The 16,339-nt window shown below is 44.1% G+C and overlaps 1 protein-coding gene across 1 annotated transcript; it reads left to right on the top strand.

Annotated features, from left to right (window-relative positions):
- Nucleotides 1–685: 685 nt before the first annotated feature.
- On the top strand, nucleotides 686–11,743 carry LOC118350382 (piezo-type mechanosensitive ion channel component 1-like). The gene is made up of 3 exons (XM_049092422.1): nucleotides 686–816; nucleotides 1,530–1,653; nucleotides 10,471–11,743. Exons 2-3 carry the CDS (start codon nucleotides 1,646–1,648, stop codon nucleotides 11,231–11,233), a joined length of 771 nt encoding a protein of 256 aa, XP_048948379.1. The 5' UTR covers nucleotides 686–816; nucleotides 1,530–1,645; the 3' UTR covers nucleotides 11,234–11,743.
- The last annotated feature ends 4,596 nt before the right edge of the window (nucleotides 11,744–16,339 follow it).

Raw genomic sequence — 16,339 nt, forward strand, 5'->3', positions numbered from 1 at the left:
ACTTATAGGTATTTTTTTTTAAGATTTATTTATTTATTTATTCATAGAGATGCAGAGAGAGAGAGAGGCAGAGACACAGGCAGAGGGAGAAGCAGGCTCCATGCAGGGAGCCTGACGTGGGACTCGATCCAGGGTCTCCAGGATCACGCCCTGGGCTGCAGGCGGTGCTAAACTGCTGCGCCTCAACTTATAGATATTGATGGCACAATGACATTACCTTTTCACTCAAAAGATAGAAGTTCAAATTCTAGTTCTGCAATTTTGTAGCTATGTGACTCAGTCAAGTTTTTCAAATTCTCAGAACTTAACGTCCTCAGTTTAAAAGTGAAAAATTATAAGACAGTTATATGAGAATCAAATTAGATGATTCATGTGGAAGTAATTGGCATACAGTATATACTCAAAAATTGTTGAAACTAAATCCAAATACTGAACACATTCTCAGGTACATTAACTTGGATTCTCTCCCAAACTGCAAAAGACTCATGATTAGTTTTCTAGTCAAATTATGAGAAAAAAAAAAGAAAATCCCATCTGTGAATGTTATAAACAAGTATCTTAGGTAATGAAAACAGAATGAATGGGTCAGATCCCTGGCTCTCTCTGATTAGAATTAGAATTACATCTGATTATGACATCCAGAACCATGTTGTGTAAGGCAGCAGCTATACCCCTTGACATCTGTTTCAAGGATGGGGATATAACATGCCTCAACCCCCCACCCTCCCAGAGACTATTACAGAAATACAGTTAATGGACTTACCCAATGAGCTTTGAGTAACTCTTTTTTTCAGCAAGTATAAACTCCTGGAAAGTGTAAGCTTCATAAGTTTGAATTTGGAGTAATCCTGTTTATTTTTCTATAACTTAATGTCTTGAACATTGTGTAATGCCTACAGTGGTATTATTTAGACTTAATTTAAGAAACCTTGATCATTCACTTCCCAGACATACAATGCTGTGTTAATGTGCTGGATGGTGTATAAGAATGAACTTAGTATAAGTCTAAAATATAATAAATGATAGACAATTCCAAAGTCCTTTTTCAGGGATTCAGAGGGCACTTTATTACCTTACAACATTCCAGATTAATCATTGTGAATGTCAATTACTATTCTATATGGTCAGGCTTAGAAGGAAAGACTGAATAAGGTCTATAAGACACAAAATAGTAGCAAAAGAGTGAGCTGTTCTCTTCTTAGAGCTCCCCCAGACAGCACTAATTCTACATGGAACTTAGGAGCTTTGTATTATAATCCAAATGCTGAGAGAACTGCCCTCTAGATCCTGAAGTATTCAGTAGCCAGGTCCATGCATTCTCAGTACCTAAAAGGTAAGGCGTGCAGTGTACATTCAAAAACTGTGGAGGGTTGAATAAATGGATAAATATCTAATATTTTCCTTTTCTATTTATTGCCCTAGAAAACATACAGTGGTAAATATTGATATCAAAGACACTCTACTAGCACACTGAAACTTAGCATTAGCAGTGATGCTACCATTTTTTTAAGATTTTTTTTTTTTTTAAGTAATCTCTACACCCAACATGGAGCTCGTACTCACAACTCTGAGATCAACAGTCTCGTGCTCCGTGGACTGAACCAGCCAGGCCCTCCATGATGCTACCATTTCTACAGCAACATGTATGAGAGTGTGAGTAAAGGGTTAACATCAGGCCCGGCTGAGGCAGGCCTGCCTGAGAATGACCTCCGGTCTCCCACGGTCCTGTTTCCTTGGAAACAGTAGAGTTAAGATAAATGGGGAACAGTTGTCTCTCCCCCTGTATTGTGTGAAACAAAAACCTGAGCTCAGGGATCTGCAAGCTGGCATGCAGACCTCAAGCTTGATGAAAACCATATACAAGATTGGTGGGGGAAGTAGCCTCCCTATGACAAGGTGACCCCCCACACACCCTGACTCTCACACCTTGTCCCTGCGTGGGTAGGGGGCAAACAAAAAACTGCTACTGGGGTAGCAGTAGCATAGGCCTCCCCCATGACCTGATAACACTGTATCTCTTTGCTAGTCTCCTGCTGTGTTTCCTTCCAGAAAGTTCAGTAAGAGCAGTATTGATTAAAGCCTGTCTGTGTCTCTTGAGTCTGATTTGCCAACTCAGATTCATAATGGCAACCTAGCTGTCACAGTCAGTAATCTTCACACCTGGCTCTCCTGCTCCCAAATGTCACTTTCAGCACAGACAAGGGGGAAGTTAAAAAAAAAAATTTTTTTAAAAAGAGAAGAAAGACCTCCAATACTATGTTCCCCAAGTTGAAAAATAAAATGCAAATATTTGGGGATGCCATGAACCCTAGGCAGAACCCAGACTGACGCCCAAAAGGTCACATCCCAGCAAAATGAGAGTGGAGGGGATTAAAATTAATCCAAGTGCCAATGTCTGGAGTAGGCACTGCACAATTTAAACTGCATCACCAAAGAAAGGCCATTTGGGAAAGGAAGTGCAAAAGAGAAAAGGCAGGATAAGGGTAATTTGATGACTAGGAAAAGGTCAAAGGGGCATATTCGAGAAGGTCCCTCTGGATCTGTGAAACAAGAGGGAATAAAAGCATATGCATGTTCCCTGAAATTAAAAACCCTTTTAGGTCATCTTCTCTGCTAAATTCTTATGACTCGAAATGATTTTAAATTCCCGAAAGCAACTCCTTCCTCTCTGAGTCAATGTTTAGCCACTTTAATGTGCTTTACCTGGGAGTTTGGTTCGTGCCTTCGAGCCAGGAAAAGAGTTTTAAGAGGGTCTAATATTCCCTTCAGGCATACGTATTTTTTCAAGCACCAAACAGTCTACAAGCTAATAAGCCTAAAAAGGCCGCGTAAGTGATATCAGAACCACCACCCAAAAGACCTGGTTCAGAGCACTGAGAACTCCTGACCATCTTTGCTATCATTGATGGATTATCATTCATGTTTTTAATGTACTGAGAGCCCACCATGAGCGAATCAAATTGGCCCTAAATTTCTTTTATTTAATTTATCCCATGTGACTAGTTTCAAAGAGAAGTGTGCTATAGGTCATTACTCTCCATATATTCAAAAACATTTAAACAACCTTCAGTGGGATCAATTCCAAGAAATACTGATAGTTTCAGTTGTATCAACATAAAATAACATAGATGTCTTTGAAATGATACATTTCCCTCCAATAAAATCCTATACACAAAATATTTAAGGTTGTCTATACATACTATTATTTTAGGTAAAACTGCTTATGTTCCTATAGTCCTTTATATGTCTCAATATTTTGCATAAATCACCTCATTTGATATTCTCAATAACCCTGCCATGTAGCACACAGATATTATTACTATTCAGCTGTCTTAGAAACAGTGGTTTAAAAATGTCCATAAGAAAACAGAAAGTTATTATGTGACCTTAAACTACAACCCTGATAGTCTGACTTCCAGCAAAATCATTTTTCTACTATATAACTTAATAAAAATTAATGCAAGAATTTTTTTCAGTTCACTTCTACAAAATTTCAAAGTTAGTAAAAACAAATAAAAGTCGTTACATATCTCTTTCCCTCAGAAATAAAATAACTAAGTAATTTATAAGTTACTCTGTAAAAATTCAAGCTTTTAAAAAACACAGAGCCATTTTTGTGATGCCTACGAGGTAAGGAATTTGTTCTATTTCTTTTTTATTTCCCAGGAGGGATTTATTAGACAAACACAAGTTTAAAAATTCATATACCTCAAGCACAAGTTCAAAAACTTTAATTCCAGCAATATGAATACTTTAATTTCCTGGGAATAAAAATTTTAAAAATCAAAATCTAGACCCACTCCCTTTAGTATGCATTCTAACAGTTTACCAAGCTCCAGAACAGATCTAGTGGGCATTTCAACTCTTTGAGGTAATCTTCAGATTTGCTTTAAATTCTTCTGGAAGATTCACACTTTAATAGTTGGGGGGGAAAATTAATGACTTCTGTAAAGGATAGAAAAAAGTATTTATAATGGGACTTAGGGGCAGGAGCTCTGCAATTAAAAATACCATTTAAACATTTTACTTAAATCCAACCAAACTGGAGTGTCAGCGCAATTCTATTCGTTAATTTTGACATGATTTACTGAGTATAATCCCCTTAAGTCAGAAGCTGACCTCCACAGCATTCAAGCTTCCTGTGGGATCAAAAGGAATAATAAGAAACATGTTACTACTGTAAAATAAGCAAGTCTGGTGTTGTGCCGCAGGTTTGTTCCTATGTTGTCAAATAGACAAGCATGCAGCAAATACTCAGCAATAACAAAATAAATGTCCAGAGACCTTTTTCCAACCAACAAGCCGGCAACTCAGCAACTTCAAACAGATTTTTTTTCTTTCGGAGCCAATTCACTTGCAGTGTAGGCTGATAAAGCAGTATTAATTTCCTGCTTTAAATCAAGTTTCTGTCACTGGGCTCCATTAATCTCTCCCCTGTTATCAAGTGTCTCCATGGCAGGAAATTATATTTCTAAATTGAATTTTGTTCTGTTTCGATGTAGTAAGAAATATTTTCCAGACTACTAATAGGATGCATAAAGATTGTGACTCTGACAATACCGTTAGATAAATAAAAGCTATAAATTAAACCCACCTTCATTCACTAGCAAGCATAATAGTAAAATAGAAAGCATTGATTACCTCGAAAGAGTAATCAAATAAAAGATTTTAAATGAAAAGTGAGGCAGCAGATGGTTAACTTTTTAATTTACCTTTTTATAGCAATTGCCCATAAAGGTAAAAAGAAAAAAAATCAATTCAATGAGTCTCCTGGTGCTAATAAAACACATATTGATTCGTAGTGCATATGCTTACTCTACAAGATGCTCAAACCTGGTTCTACCACTGGTAATGGAAGCAGATACTGTTTATGAGCACTTCAGTGGAGACAAATTTACAGTAAAGAAATGTCTCTGAGCTAGATTTATTATTAAAGAACAAAACCTTATAACCACAAGTAACAAAGAGATTTCATTTTATGGTTAGAGATCCACTCATAGGAGGCCAGGACAATTGAGCCAAATGGCAGTTCAGTCACTGGAAGAGGCCTTCAAAATTACAGCCTCCCTTTTTGTTGGTGAACAATAGTTATTTCACTAAGCCTTAGTTTTTTTTCCATTGATATAAATTGCCATGTGCTGCCTCCCTTAACACAGGTCTAGATTCTCTTTGACAGTATCAATTTGGAAAAAGTCTCTTAAACTTGTTATTGAAAACACAGTCCCAAGATGGTCCATTAAAACTTCCCATATTTAAAGAAACATTGCATTGAAGGAAGCTTTTCATTGTGCATCCATATAAGGGACTTAGAGAACACAAAATTAATGTTACTTCTACCAAGATGCTTGAAGGGTAAGTAGAATCTGACAAATGTACAAAGGAATGGAGGGGGGTAGTTTTTCAGACAGAAGAGAGATGAATGGACATTGGCATTTCTTTCCCACTCTTGTCTACAGATCTCAACCTGAACAGGTAAGATATGTGGATCAAATCGCTAAACCTTCCTTAACTTCACATTCGGAATACTTCAAACAGAATTACCATGGTGGCTTAAACCACTGTTATATATACCATCTTCATCAATTGACGTATTTTGAAGTTCCCTTGGATTAAACATGTAAAGTTTATTTATAATGAATACAGGAATAAATGTGAAGCCACAGAACTTAAAGTTTATAGAAGTAAAACTAAGAATCTGATGAAAACTATAAAGAATACCTTCAAAATAATAGGTATTAGCCAGAACTAGACAGCAAACTAACATGGAATAAATTACTTTCAGAAGAAGAAATGCAGCATGTTATTTTCATAAATAAAAACAAGCAGTAAAAAGAGAAGTCAGCATTCGAGAAACATGTATCCTCCTCCTTTGCCCTCTGAGCAGCTCTTACCTACATGTGTGAGAAAGTAAAAACTGCAGTCTTACAAACAAGAGGTCATAAGTCACATTCCTTATGAATAATCAAGGGGCAATGGTAAGTTTGGAAAACTCTGAAGCTTATTTATTATTGTTGTTATTGTCATTATTTTGACCAGGGTGTTGACTAAAATATGCTCCTAGGAAGAATGGCACCAAAAGAGAATGATGATCATTGTTTTTCTATATGCTGCAATATTGCAAAGTATTTTGCATAAACCGCAACACCAGATGTCTGGCCTCTGGACTCACTTTTTATCAGAAAGCTCACCTCATCAAGCGGAATGTACATTTCAAGTATTTCTACCATGCTCCATTTAATGCCAAAAGGTTTGGTGGGGTTCTACATGGAATTAATTTGTGATCCTGAAACCCAATTCAGGACAGTCTCAATTTCAGGCTAAGTCCATCTCCCAAAATGTTGCTTCACACATGAAATCCACTTGCTAGTCACTAATTCTCAGAAGTGTCTCTTAGTCACCTACGGATATATAAAACATATAGTTCAATTGTGGTTCATTAAGAAGAAAAACATCTATATTGCCTAAAAAGCACAAAACAGAAGTCACAAACAAGGGTAAAAGCACTTCAATTTTGCAGAAGAGAAAATCTTAGACTACATTTATTTGAGCTTTCCAGCACCTCACATTCTCCCATGCTGAATGTTCAGAATTTTCATTTACACCATTAAATGGTCCCATTTTAAAAGGATCACCTTACTTGGCAAAACATATTTAGATATCCAGTTGTGTTGGTTCAAAGGCTTCTAGTTCTAAATATTTATAGGCAGAAAAGAGAAGTCTTAGGAGTCTACTTCACCTTGCCTTTTCCTGAGATTTGAAAAAGACTGATCAACCGCACACCAGAACATCAAGATGCGGCCAGAGGCTTCCTTCTTCAGCTGTGAGACAAAGTTCCCTCAGGAAGGAAATCTTAAGGAAGATACCAGGAAACTAAGTAAGGACTATGCCAGTCGTCTGTAAAGAGCTCAAAATACTTCATAGAGCCAAATGTTCAACCAAGTCCTTTTTCTACTTTTTTTTTTTTTTTTTGAGAGAAAGGGGGGGTGGAGGGGCAGGTGCAGAGGAAAACAAAGTCTTAATCAGCCTCCATACTGAGCACAGAACCTGACTCAGGGCTCAATCTCATGACCCTGAGATCACAACCTGAGCTGAGACCAAGAGTCCGCCACTTAACTAACTGTGCCACCCAGGTGCCCCAAGTTCTTTTTTTAAAGAGAGAAATTAAATCCCAAGTTCAGCTAAAGAGAAAAAGATCACAAGAGATATTCTATCTCTATCTCCAAAAAACATGGCACCCACTCTCAATTTTAAAAATGTATCTTTAGTCACTTCCAAGCATAGCTTTGTTTTTTTTTTCCCCACGAATAGCTTTAAATACATTGAGAGCTTTGTTTTGAATAATGGTGCTGGATTCTCCGTGGTGTATTTCCCAGGCCATTATCCTTGAATGTTAAATTACCCAGGAAGCTTCCTTAGGAGAGCTTACTTTCCAGAAGATACCAATCCTTAAAACTTGAGCTGAACAGAATAGATGCTTTATTTTAAAGCATTTTGTCAAATTCTAGCTGAATAGAAGGGACAAGTCCCAGGGCTAATACAAAGTATCTTTGAAGATCTAACTTTATAACCAACTGATTGATCAAATGTGAAAGTTTAAGAAAGGAAGAAAGTTCATTGATATGGCTTCTTAATACCTTTCTGGTTCCAAATAGCCGATATTTATACTGAAAGGCTAAAGCTAATAACTTTTTTCCTGTCTGTATCACTCTTAAGATCTAGCAAGATCTACAATCTCCTATATTCTTCCAAATAAACTCTTCAGCAACATCTATCACTGCTCCACAGCATGAGGAGGGGCAAAGTAGGATACAAAGCAATGAAAAGAGCAGAGCCTCTCGCCTTGAAAGAGTTTTAAATTCACTGCTGCCACTTTAAAATTTGCATATTTCCCATAAATATCCAGATTTATACTCTTTTTTTTTTTTTTTTTTTAATTGTAGGATCCAGCATCACTGGGCCCTCATTTCAGTCTGGCAATAATTGTTTGGCAATGAGTAGCTACTGCTTAATCCATGGGCCAGATTATCTCCAAAATCCTTCCAGGAACAAAATCTGAGTGTCTAAATAAGACTGTACTTAGTTTGTGGTTAAACTTTTCACTCAAGTAGCATTAAATTCATAAGTGTGAAGCTCAAAACACTTGTTTGAAGTGCAAGTGAATTTCAGAATTAGGATTATTAAAAATGACAAGGAGGTTCCTCTTGTACTAAGCGGGATTACCACGGCAACACCACATCATCAGTAGGGTAAAACTAACCTACCCATGATGGTCTAACCCCAGGTCACCTTTCCTACCAGTGGATGAACAATCCAATGCTTGGGGAATTCTGCTTCATAATGATAGGAAGAGACAGTATCAGAGGATCATAAAGCAACACTGTTATGAACCATTGGCCACCACAAACCAGTTATCTTGGTTATCAGTGGTAGCTTTTCTGACACCTCTTGCTTAAAACCCAAAAGATCAGAAGGATCATGAGGGCCTGCTTTCATAATGTGTATTCATACTGAAAATCAAGATCAAGTGAGTGTTTGTCCTGGTCCACAGGAGCTGACCTTCCTGGGCTCACCTTAGGACACCTGCATTATTGTTTGACAGGTGTACCACCCCAGGCCTGAGTGGCAGCCTGCCAGCCCCCACTGCCAATGTGCTTGTTGAAAGAGATTCGAGAAGGCTGGCCCACTTAGAGTATTCAATCATGCTGAAGAAGGCCAAGGCACCATCTTTGTCCAGGTTTATCTCTCCAGATCCTCCACCTTGAACTGCAACCTCTTAAAGACCTCTTCAGGGGTCTTGTAGTCAGGCTTCTGAATTTCACTCTGGAAGCTCTGCACACACCACCCCTTGCACCAGGGGAAGGAAGGGCAAGGAAGAGTGACAAGTGGAGCCTACAAGGTGGACTGTGGCCCAGGGCCAGGCCAGGGTTGCCGGTGCCATGAAAGAGGAGGCTGTGCAACACACGATGCTCACAGGGCTGACAGCTACATCAGGCACAACCTGACTGGCCACAGCCGCATGTGGGCCCACGGAGCAGGGTCCTGAGCTCCCCACCACCCTGGGCCCTGTCAGCCTGGCCATCTGTGGCTAGAGAACACCCACTACCTCAGCCTGGACCTCAAGGCCATGGTGCCGTACACCCTGACCTGGCTCCTGCGACACCAGTTTGTCACAGAGAAGTTGCTGAAGGTGAAGGCCCCATGCATGCTGGAGATCACCATGGCAGGCACAGAGCTCATGCAGATGCTACTTCAGAGTCTGGGGGAACAGTCACAGGTGTCTTGTGCCAAGTCCTGTATCTACGCGTCTGCTGGCACGTCCACCATGGTCGGCTTTGCCAGCTACCTCATCATCTACAAGATCGTCTACATGCTCCTTCTCTTGCTCTGCCTCACCCTCTTCCACATCTAGTAAACCCTGTGGCAGAAGCTGCTCAAAGTGCTCTGGCAGCTGGCCAGAGCCGACACTGTGCTGGTGCTCATCGCCGTCTATCATTTCCAGTTGCATGACTTTGCCGTATATTGGCACAACCTGATGCGCTTCACCAATGAGCAGGTGGGGGGCCTGAGCCCAGAGCAGCTCAGCATGTCCAAGTTCTCCTCCGGCATTCTCATCCCTGGCTTCTTCTCACTCCCCTGCTCCCTGCACTGCACTACTTCCGCCAGCCCTTGATGCAGCTCAATAGCCTCATGCATGCCCTCTGACCCGGCACCACTTCTTGTGCTGGGTTCACCGGCAATGTATGTTGGGTGGGACCCCACTGGTGCACGAGGAGGAAGGGCAGGTCTCCAGGGATCAGGGGCTGAGCACAGCTGGCTCCCACCAAGCCACACAAGTCCCAGAAACCACAGCCAATAAGTGGGGCCTGGTGGCCAAGCAGCTGTTAGAACTTGGCCACTGACTTCTGGGACACCCTCGCCAACGTACAGGTGTTCTTGTGATGCCTGCTGAAGCTGCATGTCTTCAAGGTGGTGGTCCTATACACCATATGGATGGCCCTGAAGGAGGTGTGGGTGAGGAACCTTGTGCTGTGGGCCTTCACCCCACCCTACTCTCACCTCTGACCCAGGGCCTCCTGCCAGTCCACCTTCTGGAACTGCATTAGCATCATGTGCAAGATGGTCTATCAAGATCATCAGCCCCCATGAGTACTCCAGAAACTGTCTCGAGCCCTTCCTCAGTAACACCAACTTGCAGAAGACAAAGATCAATCAATTCTTGCTGTCCCAGAGGCACATCAACCCTGTTAACTAGTTTTGGGGTGGTGTGGAAGGGCTTCCTGAACCTACAGACCCTGCTGCTGCTGCCCATTTGAGGTCACCATGTACCAATGCCAGGAACATCACCACCCACAGCACCTGCTCTCCAGTGGCTGAGCCAGGGCCTACTTAACTGCCTCAAATTCTTCTTTCTTCTTTCTAATTCTTCTTCTAATTCTTCTTCTAATTCTTCTTCTATTTGTTCTTCTACAGACTTGGACTAGAGATCTTCCCAATGGCCATAAACATATTTGGGCTGTGCAGGAATGTCACGGTCAACCTGCCCGGCTATCCTTACCCACCAGCACTCGGGGCTATTGCTGGCCTCTGGGCCAACTACTGCCTCTTCCTGATACTCTTATCGCCTTACCAGTGCCTGCTGTGCCTGGGCATTGCCCCTACTCTGCGCATAAACTACTTGTGGCACCGGAGCCAGACCATCCGTGAGAGCTCCACACTCAACTGGCTGTACCCACCCAATTTATTCAGAGCCCTCAACTCTACCAACCTCCTAAGTGACTTCCTCCTGCTGCTCTGCACCTCCCAGCAGTGGCAGGTGTTCTCTTCCAAGCACATCAAGGAGGGGCCGGCATCAATACCGACCATCTGGAACCTACAGGGAGATCCCAACCCCATTCCCAGCTTTACCTCTCACAAGTCCTACCACAACAAGCCGAAGGTGGCCATCTTCTGCTTCCTCTTCTGGTTGATGTTAGTCAAGGCCCACAGCAGCATCTTCAAGCTGGGTCAACCTACTGGCCCGCTTCTACCCGCTGCTCTTCAGCACCAAGCTGCAGAAGACACGTGCCTGCCTCCTGCCATGGGACTGCCTCATCCTCTACAAGCTCGGGGTCATCATGTCCAAGAACATGCTCTTATTCTCCTCCTTGGTGTTTGTGGAGCAAACGCAGTGCAACTTCTGCTGGGCCATCCAACTTTTACTGAGCCCCGTGTGCCCCGCCAAAGGTTACTGTGACCCCAGGGAGATGCTGGGCAGGGACCAGGACTGCTTGCTGCATGTGGAGGAGGCCAGGTCCCCTGGGAACTGTCGCCTCTGCTCCTCGTTCCTGCTGGGGCAGCCCCGCATCTTCTCAGTCACTCCCTCCTACACATGGAGGCGGCGCTCCGTGCCAACGGCCCTGCGGTCCTCCACGACTTTTGCCGTCTGTAATGCTGCCAGCCTCAAAAGCATCGATGTCCACCACAAAGCAGATAAGTCCCTGGCGCAGCTGCGCCGAGCAGAAGCACCGGCAGGATGTGGCAGGCGGTGGCCCCTCCAGAAACCAGGAGCCAGGTCTAGGCAGTCCCTGCTGCGGTGACAGCGGCGGTGGCTGCGCCTGGAACACATCCGCGCCATCCACTCCGGCCTGGGACCGCTACGTGGTCGAGTCCAGCTGTGAGGAGCAGAAGGAGGCCCGGCCAGAAGACCCCGCCGACCGCGGGCACAGATGGCACAGCAGGGATGGGTGACCGACGTCCTGGCGGCGCTGCGGTGGCAGGTGTGGGCAGGACAGGGCCTGCGTCGGGGGCAGAGGCCACGGAAGGCTCAGCACGGCCACCGGACGAGGCGAGGGCCAAGCCCCGCGGGGCCCGCGCGGGGTGGGGGCCGGGCTGGCACCCTCGGGGGCCGCACGGTGCCAGCTCCACTCGCGGGAGCTCGTCCAGGGGCGGAGGGAAGCCCCGAGGCACGGCGGACCAGCCGAGGAGAGCGACCCCGGCCCAGCTGCCCGGCCCTGCCGAGCATCGCGGCAGGTGAGCCGCCGCGCAACAACAACCAGCAACGCCGGCGGTCCCCTCGGCCCCCGCTGCAACTCCCTCAACGGCGACGCCGAGCCCCGGGCGTCCCGGTGCAGCTCCGGGAGCCTCCAGCCAACATTGGCACCTGGTCGCCCACGGCTGGGGAGCCGCTATGCCTCCGGGAGCTGCAGGAGGCCCGCGTTTCACCACGGGCGGAGCTGCAGCTGCAGGCCGCGAACCAGTGCGCAGGCACCGCCCAGGGCCCCGCCCCACCCTCGGGCCCCCGCCACGCGGTCGCTGTCCAATGGCCCAGCAAGCTCCTCTGGATGGAGGCCGTTGTCTTCGCGGCGTCACCCAGGACCTGTTACAGTTTGGCTTCTCCCCCTAAACCAGTCACACCGCGATGCGTCTCTCCGGGAGCAAGCCCTACTTCCCTGCGTGCATCCTGGGCCTGAAGAAGAGGAGGGCTCCATCACGCAGGACCTGCTGCGGCTCATGGTGCTCTTCGGGAGAGCTCCCAAATCCAGAGGATGGGCAGTCATCAAAGCCGGGCCAGGCGACTGCGTAGGGTTAGAGGAAAAGTGGAGTCACCCCAGGAGAGAGTGAGGGTGCCCGGGCTCCACCTGCAGAGCTGCTTCTCCCTGGGCCTGGCCCTGAGCTCATATCCACAGCTGGCCTTCCACTCAAGGAAGCCAGTAGCCTCTGAGCCCACACTCTCCCTCCAAAGCTAGACGCACATGTCATGGTAGTCACCCTCCTCTTTGGGCTGCAGCTGATTCATAGGGTTGGCTTCAGGCATGTTGGATGCAAATATACTTGGAGAGGAGGTTGAGGATGATTACTGACCTGTCCGAGGTGCCTCCAGCAAGCTGGCCGGCTGCCATTGCATGGTGCTGTTGGGGGACAGGTCCTCCATGTACAGTACAACAGTACACCGTGGTGTAGCCATGGTACTGCATTTGGCCAATTCCCTCTGGAGTTTCCAAGTCATCTCTTCTCTCCTCTGTGTGAGTAGAAGCATTGTTCCATCCAGTGTTTGTGTTTTCCTTGGTGACTCTGATACCAGGATGCACTGGACAGAAGTGTTTAAACTCTATACAGGGTGGCTGGCATTGTAATGATCTTTTCTGTCCTCCGTGGAGTTGGAGTCCTCTCCTGGCATTGATTACGGGTGTGCAGTGTTCTGCATGACAGACTGCTACCGGATACCTGGGTTTCTTTTGGGTAATAAAAGTTGTCTATGGGCAGCCTGGATGGCTCAGTGATTTAGCGCCACCTTTGGTCCAGGGCCTGATCCTGGAGACCCGGGATCAAGTCCCACGTTGGGCTCCCTGCATGGAGCCTGCTTCTTCCTCTGCCTGTGTCTCTGCCTCTCTCTCTCTCTCTCTCTCTCTCTCCCCTGTGTGTTCTCATGAATAAATGACTAAAATCTTTAAAAAAAAAAAAAAGTTGTCTAAACTTAGAACATGTGGAGTTGTGCAACTCCACAAATATACTAAGAGATGACATGGCAACAGTGCTCTTTGTTGATAAAAATTCACTACGAATTTACTAAAATTAAAACTCTGTATAACCAATGTTATGTTTTCGGTAGCCTGGGTCCACGTAAGGATTATATTCTTAGGGGACTTAAATTCCTGAGAAGAGAGAAGTCCATCGAGCCAGAGTTCCCATCTCCTCCGCTTTAAGCATCCCAGGGAGCCTCCATATTCAAAGATATCAAGGAGCCTAAACATAAAAGGAAGCTGTGATGAAAGGGAAGGTGTATATGAGACTTCCCTCTAACACTAGTTTCAGCACTCTATTTGCTGATCCACCAGAAACAGGTTGGATGTCAGCTTAACGTCATCTCAGCCTCCATTTTATCTACCATTCATGCAGGCTAGGAATGTGATCTCAGGCATTAAGCTTAAATTTCACTTAAGTCAGATATTCCATTCATTTTTTTAAAGATGGTTTAAATTTTAGCATCCTGCTAGTTTAGGCCTCTTGATAGTATTGTTAAATTACTAGGTCCATTCCAAAAGGGGGAAGGAAGAGATGCTTGTATCCCCAAATACTTTCCATTGTTCAGCCCAGAAGTTGGATCCATTTTATCCCAAGTCTAATGGTAGTGAATGTTGTACGAATGTGGAGCAGAGTGGGACCACAAACATTGTTACTGACTGGGCAGTGCATGAGGCACAGATATAGTTGCAATTAAAAGCAATGTACTCTTCCCTCCCTCTCATATCCCTGTGGTCACTTCTGTTTGGCACTTATGCTCTTTCACATTATCATAAAACTGTACCCCAGAGTATTGCTAACTCAGTTTTCTCCTTATATCACTACATTTGGTGTATTTTTCACAGCAAGGTGTTTCTGTAGATTGGACAGAGTTAGAGTTCAGCTTCTTCCAGCCAAAGTGTTTAAATTTGACTAGACAGCAGCAATTGCTTTTTAATCTAAGCAAACTGATCTGTCAAAGGCAATCAACTCAGGGAAGTTATTCCAGGAGGATCCTAATAATCCCGATGAATCACTCTGCCCTATGTGAAACTCAGCCGCTGAACTCTTGACATAGTGTCACAAGTACTTAGAGGAATTAATACATACAGCGGAACTCTATGTTGACACACAAACTCTAGCCTCTCGTGCATAAGTTAACGATCACTGTGTTTGGTCTGGGGAGGAGTACGCTGATGTGTGTGCTGATGTGTGTGGTGATGTCAGTCACGTTTAATGATGATGTTACATCACCTAGGCTTTGTGTTGCCTAACCTTCACAAGCATTTATCAATAGTACGCTCAGTTCCTCTAGATGTAAATAAAGGTTTGTCATTGTGATTTTCAAAGATCACCTCCTGCCTTTTAAACAAGGGGTCCTAACCTTTTAAAAATGCTCGTACCAATTTAGAGCTTTTCTGTTATTGGGACCTTTAAGTAGTTTTTCTTGGTTAAATATTGCAACAATCCTTGAAAGGTCAGTAGAGATGGTAACATCGTTTATATCATTAGTAAGTCACAGAACTGAGACTCAAACCTAAATCTTATGGCTTGATTTTTTGAGGTCTTTCCTGATGCTGTAAATCTTGTCTTTGGAGCTTTTGTTCTAGTGTCAGGATTACTAGGACAGGTGGGATAAGGTGGGATAGCATTTTTGAGAGTCTTGTCCATAAATAGAGCAACCTGTCAGGTTCCCTATGCTCCCCACAGAGAACCCTACCAAACGTAAAATAAGGAAACAGAATCAATGGGGAGGCAGCAATGAGTTGGATCTCTTGGAGGGCTGGGCTAAAAATTCTCCCTAAGTGATGGCACAGGTGTTCCTTGAGAATGACCTCCTCTTACAGTTGGAGAACTTTATGAGAAATAATGATACACACTCAATTCAGTCAGAGGGCAATGAAAGAGTAGATTGGCTAGAAGATAAGTCTGGAAGAACAAGGATAATAATATAATAGCTAATGTATGTTGAGCACTATTGTAAGTGCTATATGAATATTAACTTATTAAATTGTCATCACAGGGATCCCTGGGTGGCGCAGCGGTTTAGCGCCTGCCTTTGGCCCAGGGCGCGATCCTGGAGACCCGGGATCGAATCCCACATCGGGCTCCCGGTGCATGGAGCCTGCTTCTCCCTCTGCCTGTGTCTCTGCCTCTCTCTCTCTCTCTCTCTGTGTGACTATCATAAATAAATGAAAAAATAAAATAAAATAAATAAAATAAAATAAATAAATTGTCATCACAACCCTATGCAGTAGCTACTGTTACTCTGATGAAAAATTGAGGCAGTAGGAGGTTGATTGACTTACATGTGACCACACAGCTAGTAAATGTTAGAATCAACATTACAACTTAGTCAAACTGATTCTCCAACTGTGCTCTAATGTGTGGTGGTAACGATGAATTTTGGAAAGACTTCCTGAATTATAAGAAATTTCATTTACTTTCCTGACTTAAGAACAACAATGAGTATTTCCATCTCAGGCAACATTGCAGCCCCGAGAATCTGACGGACCCTTCCATTGAAAACACCCAAAATTATTGCATAATGTTAAAAGGAAAAAAACTTCCTAAAACATGCTAAAAGCTGGCAAACAAAGTAAGAAATGCTGAGGTGCCTAAAGTCGCATGATAATGTAGACCCAGTTTTCACTGGTAATAATATTCAATGATCCTGTGGACCTTGATCTTTGATTTCTCATAGGGTCATGGGGCATGGAGACACAAGAGGCCTGGCTGAGGTGGGGAGTCTAATAGGAGACTTCAAAGACCCACAAATCTACTCCCTACATTAGAGATAATAAGAAAAACTAATTTCTCAGGGTGCCTGGGTGGTTCAGCGGCTTAAGTGTTTGCCTTC

The sequence above is a fragment of the Canis lupus genome, chromosome 12 (assembly GCF_003254725.2).
Source record: "Canis lupus dingo isolate Sandy chromosome 12, ASM325472v2, whole genome shotgun sequence".
Classification (NCBI taxonomy): domain Eukaryota; kingdom Metazoa; phylum Chordata; class Mammalia; order Carnivora; family Canidae; genus Canis; species Canis lupus.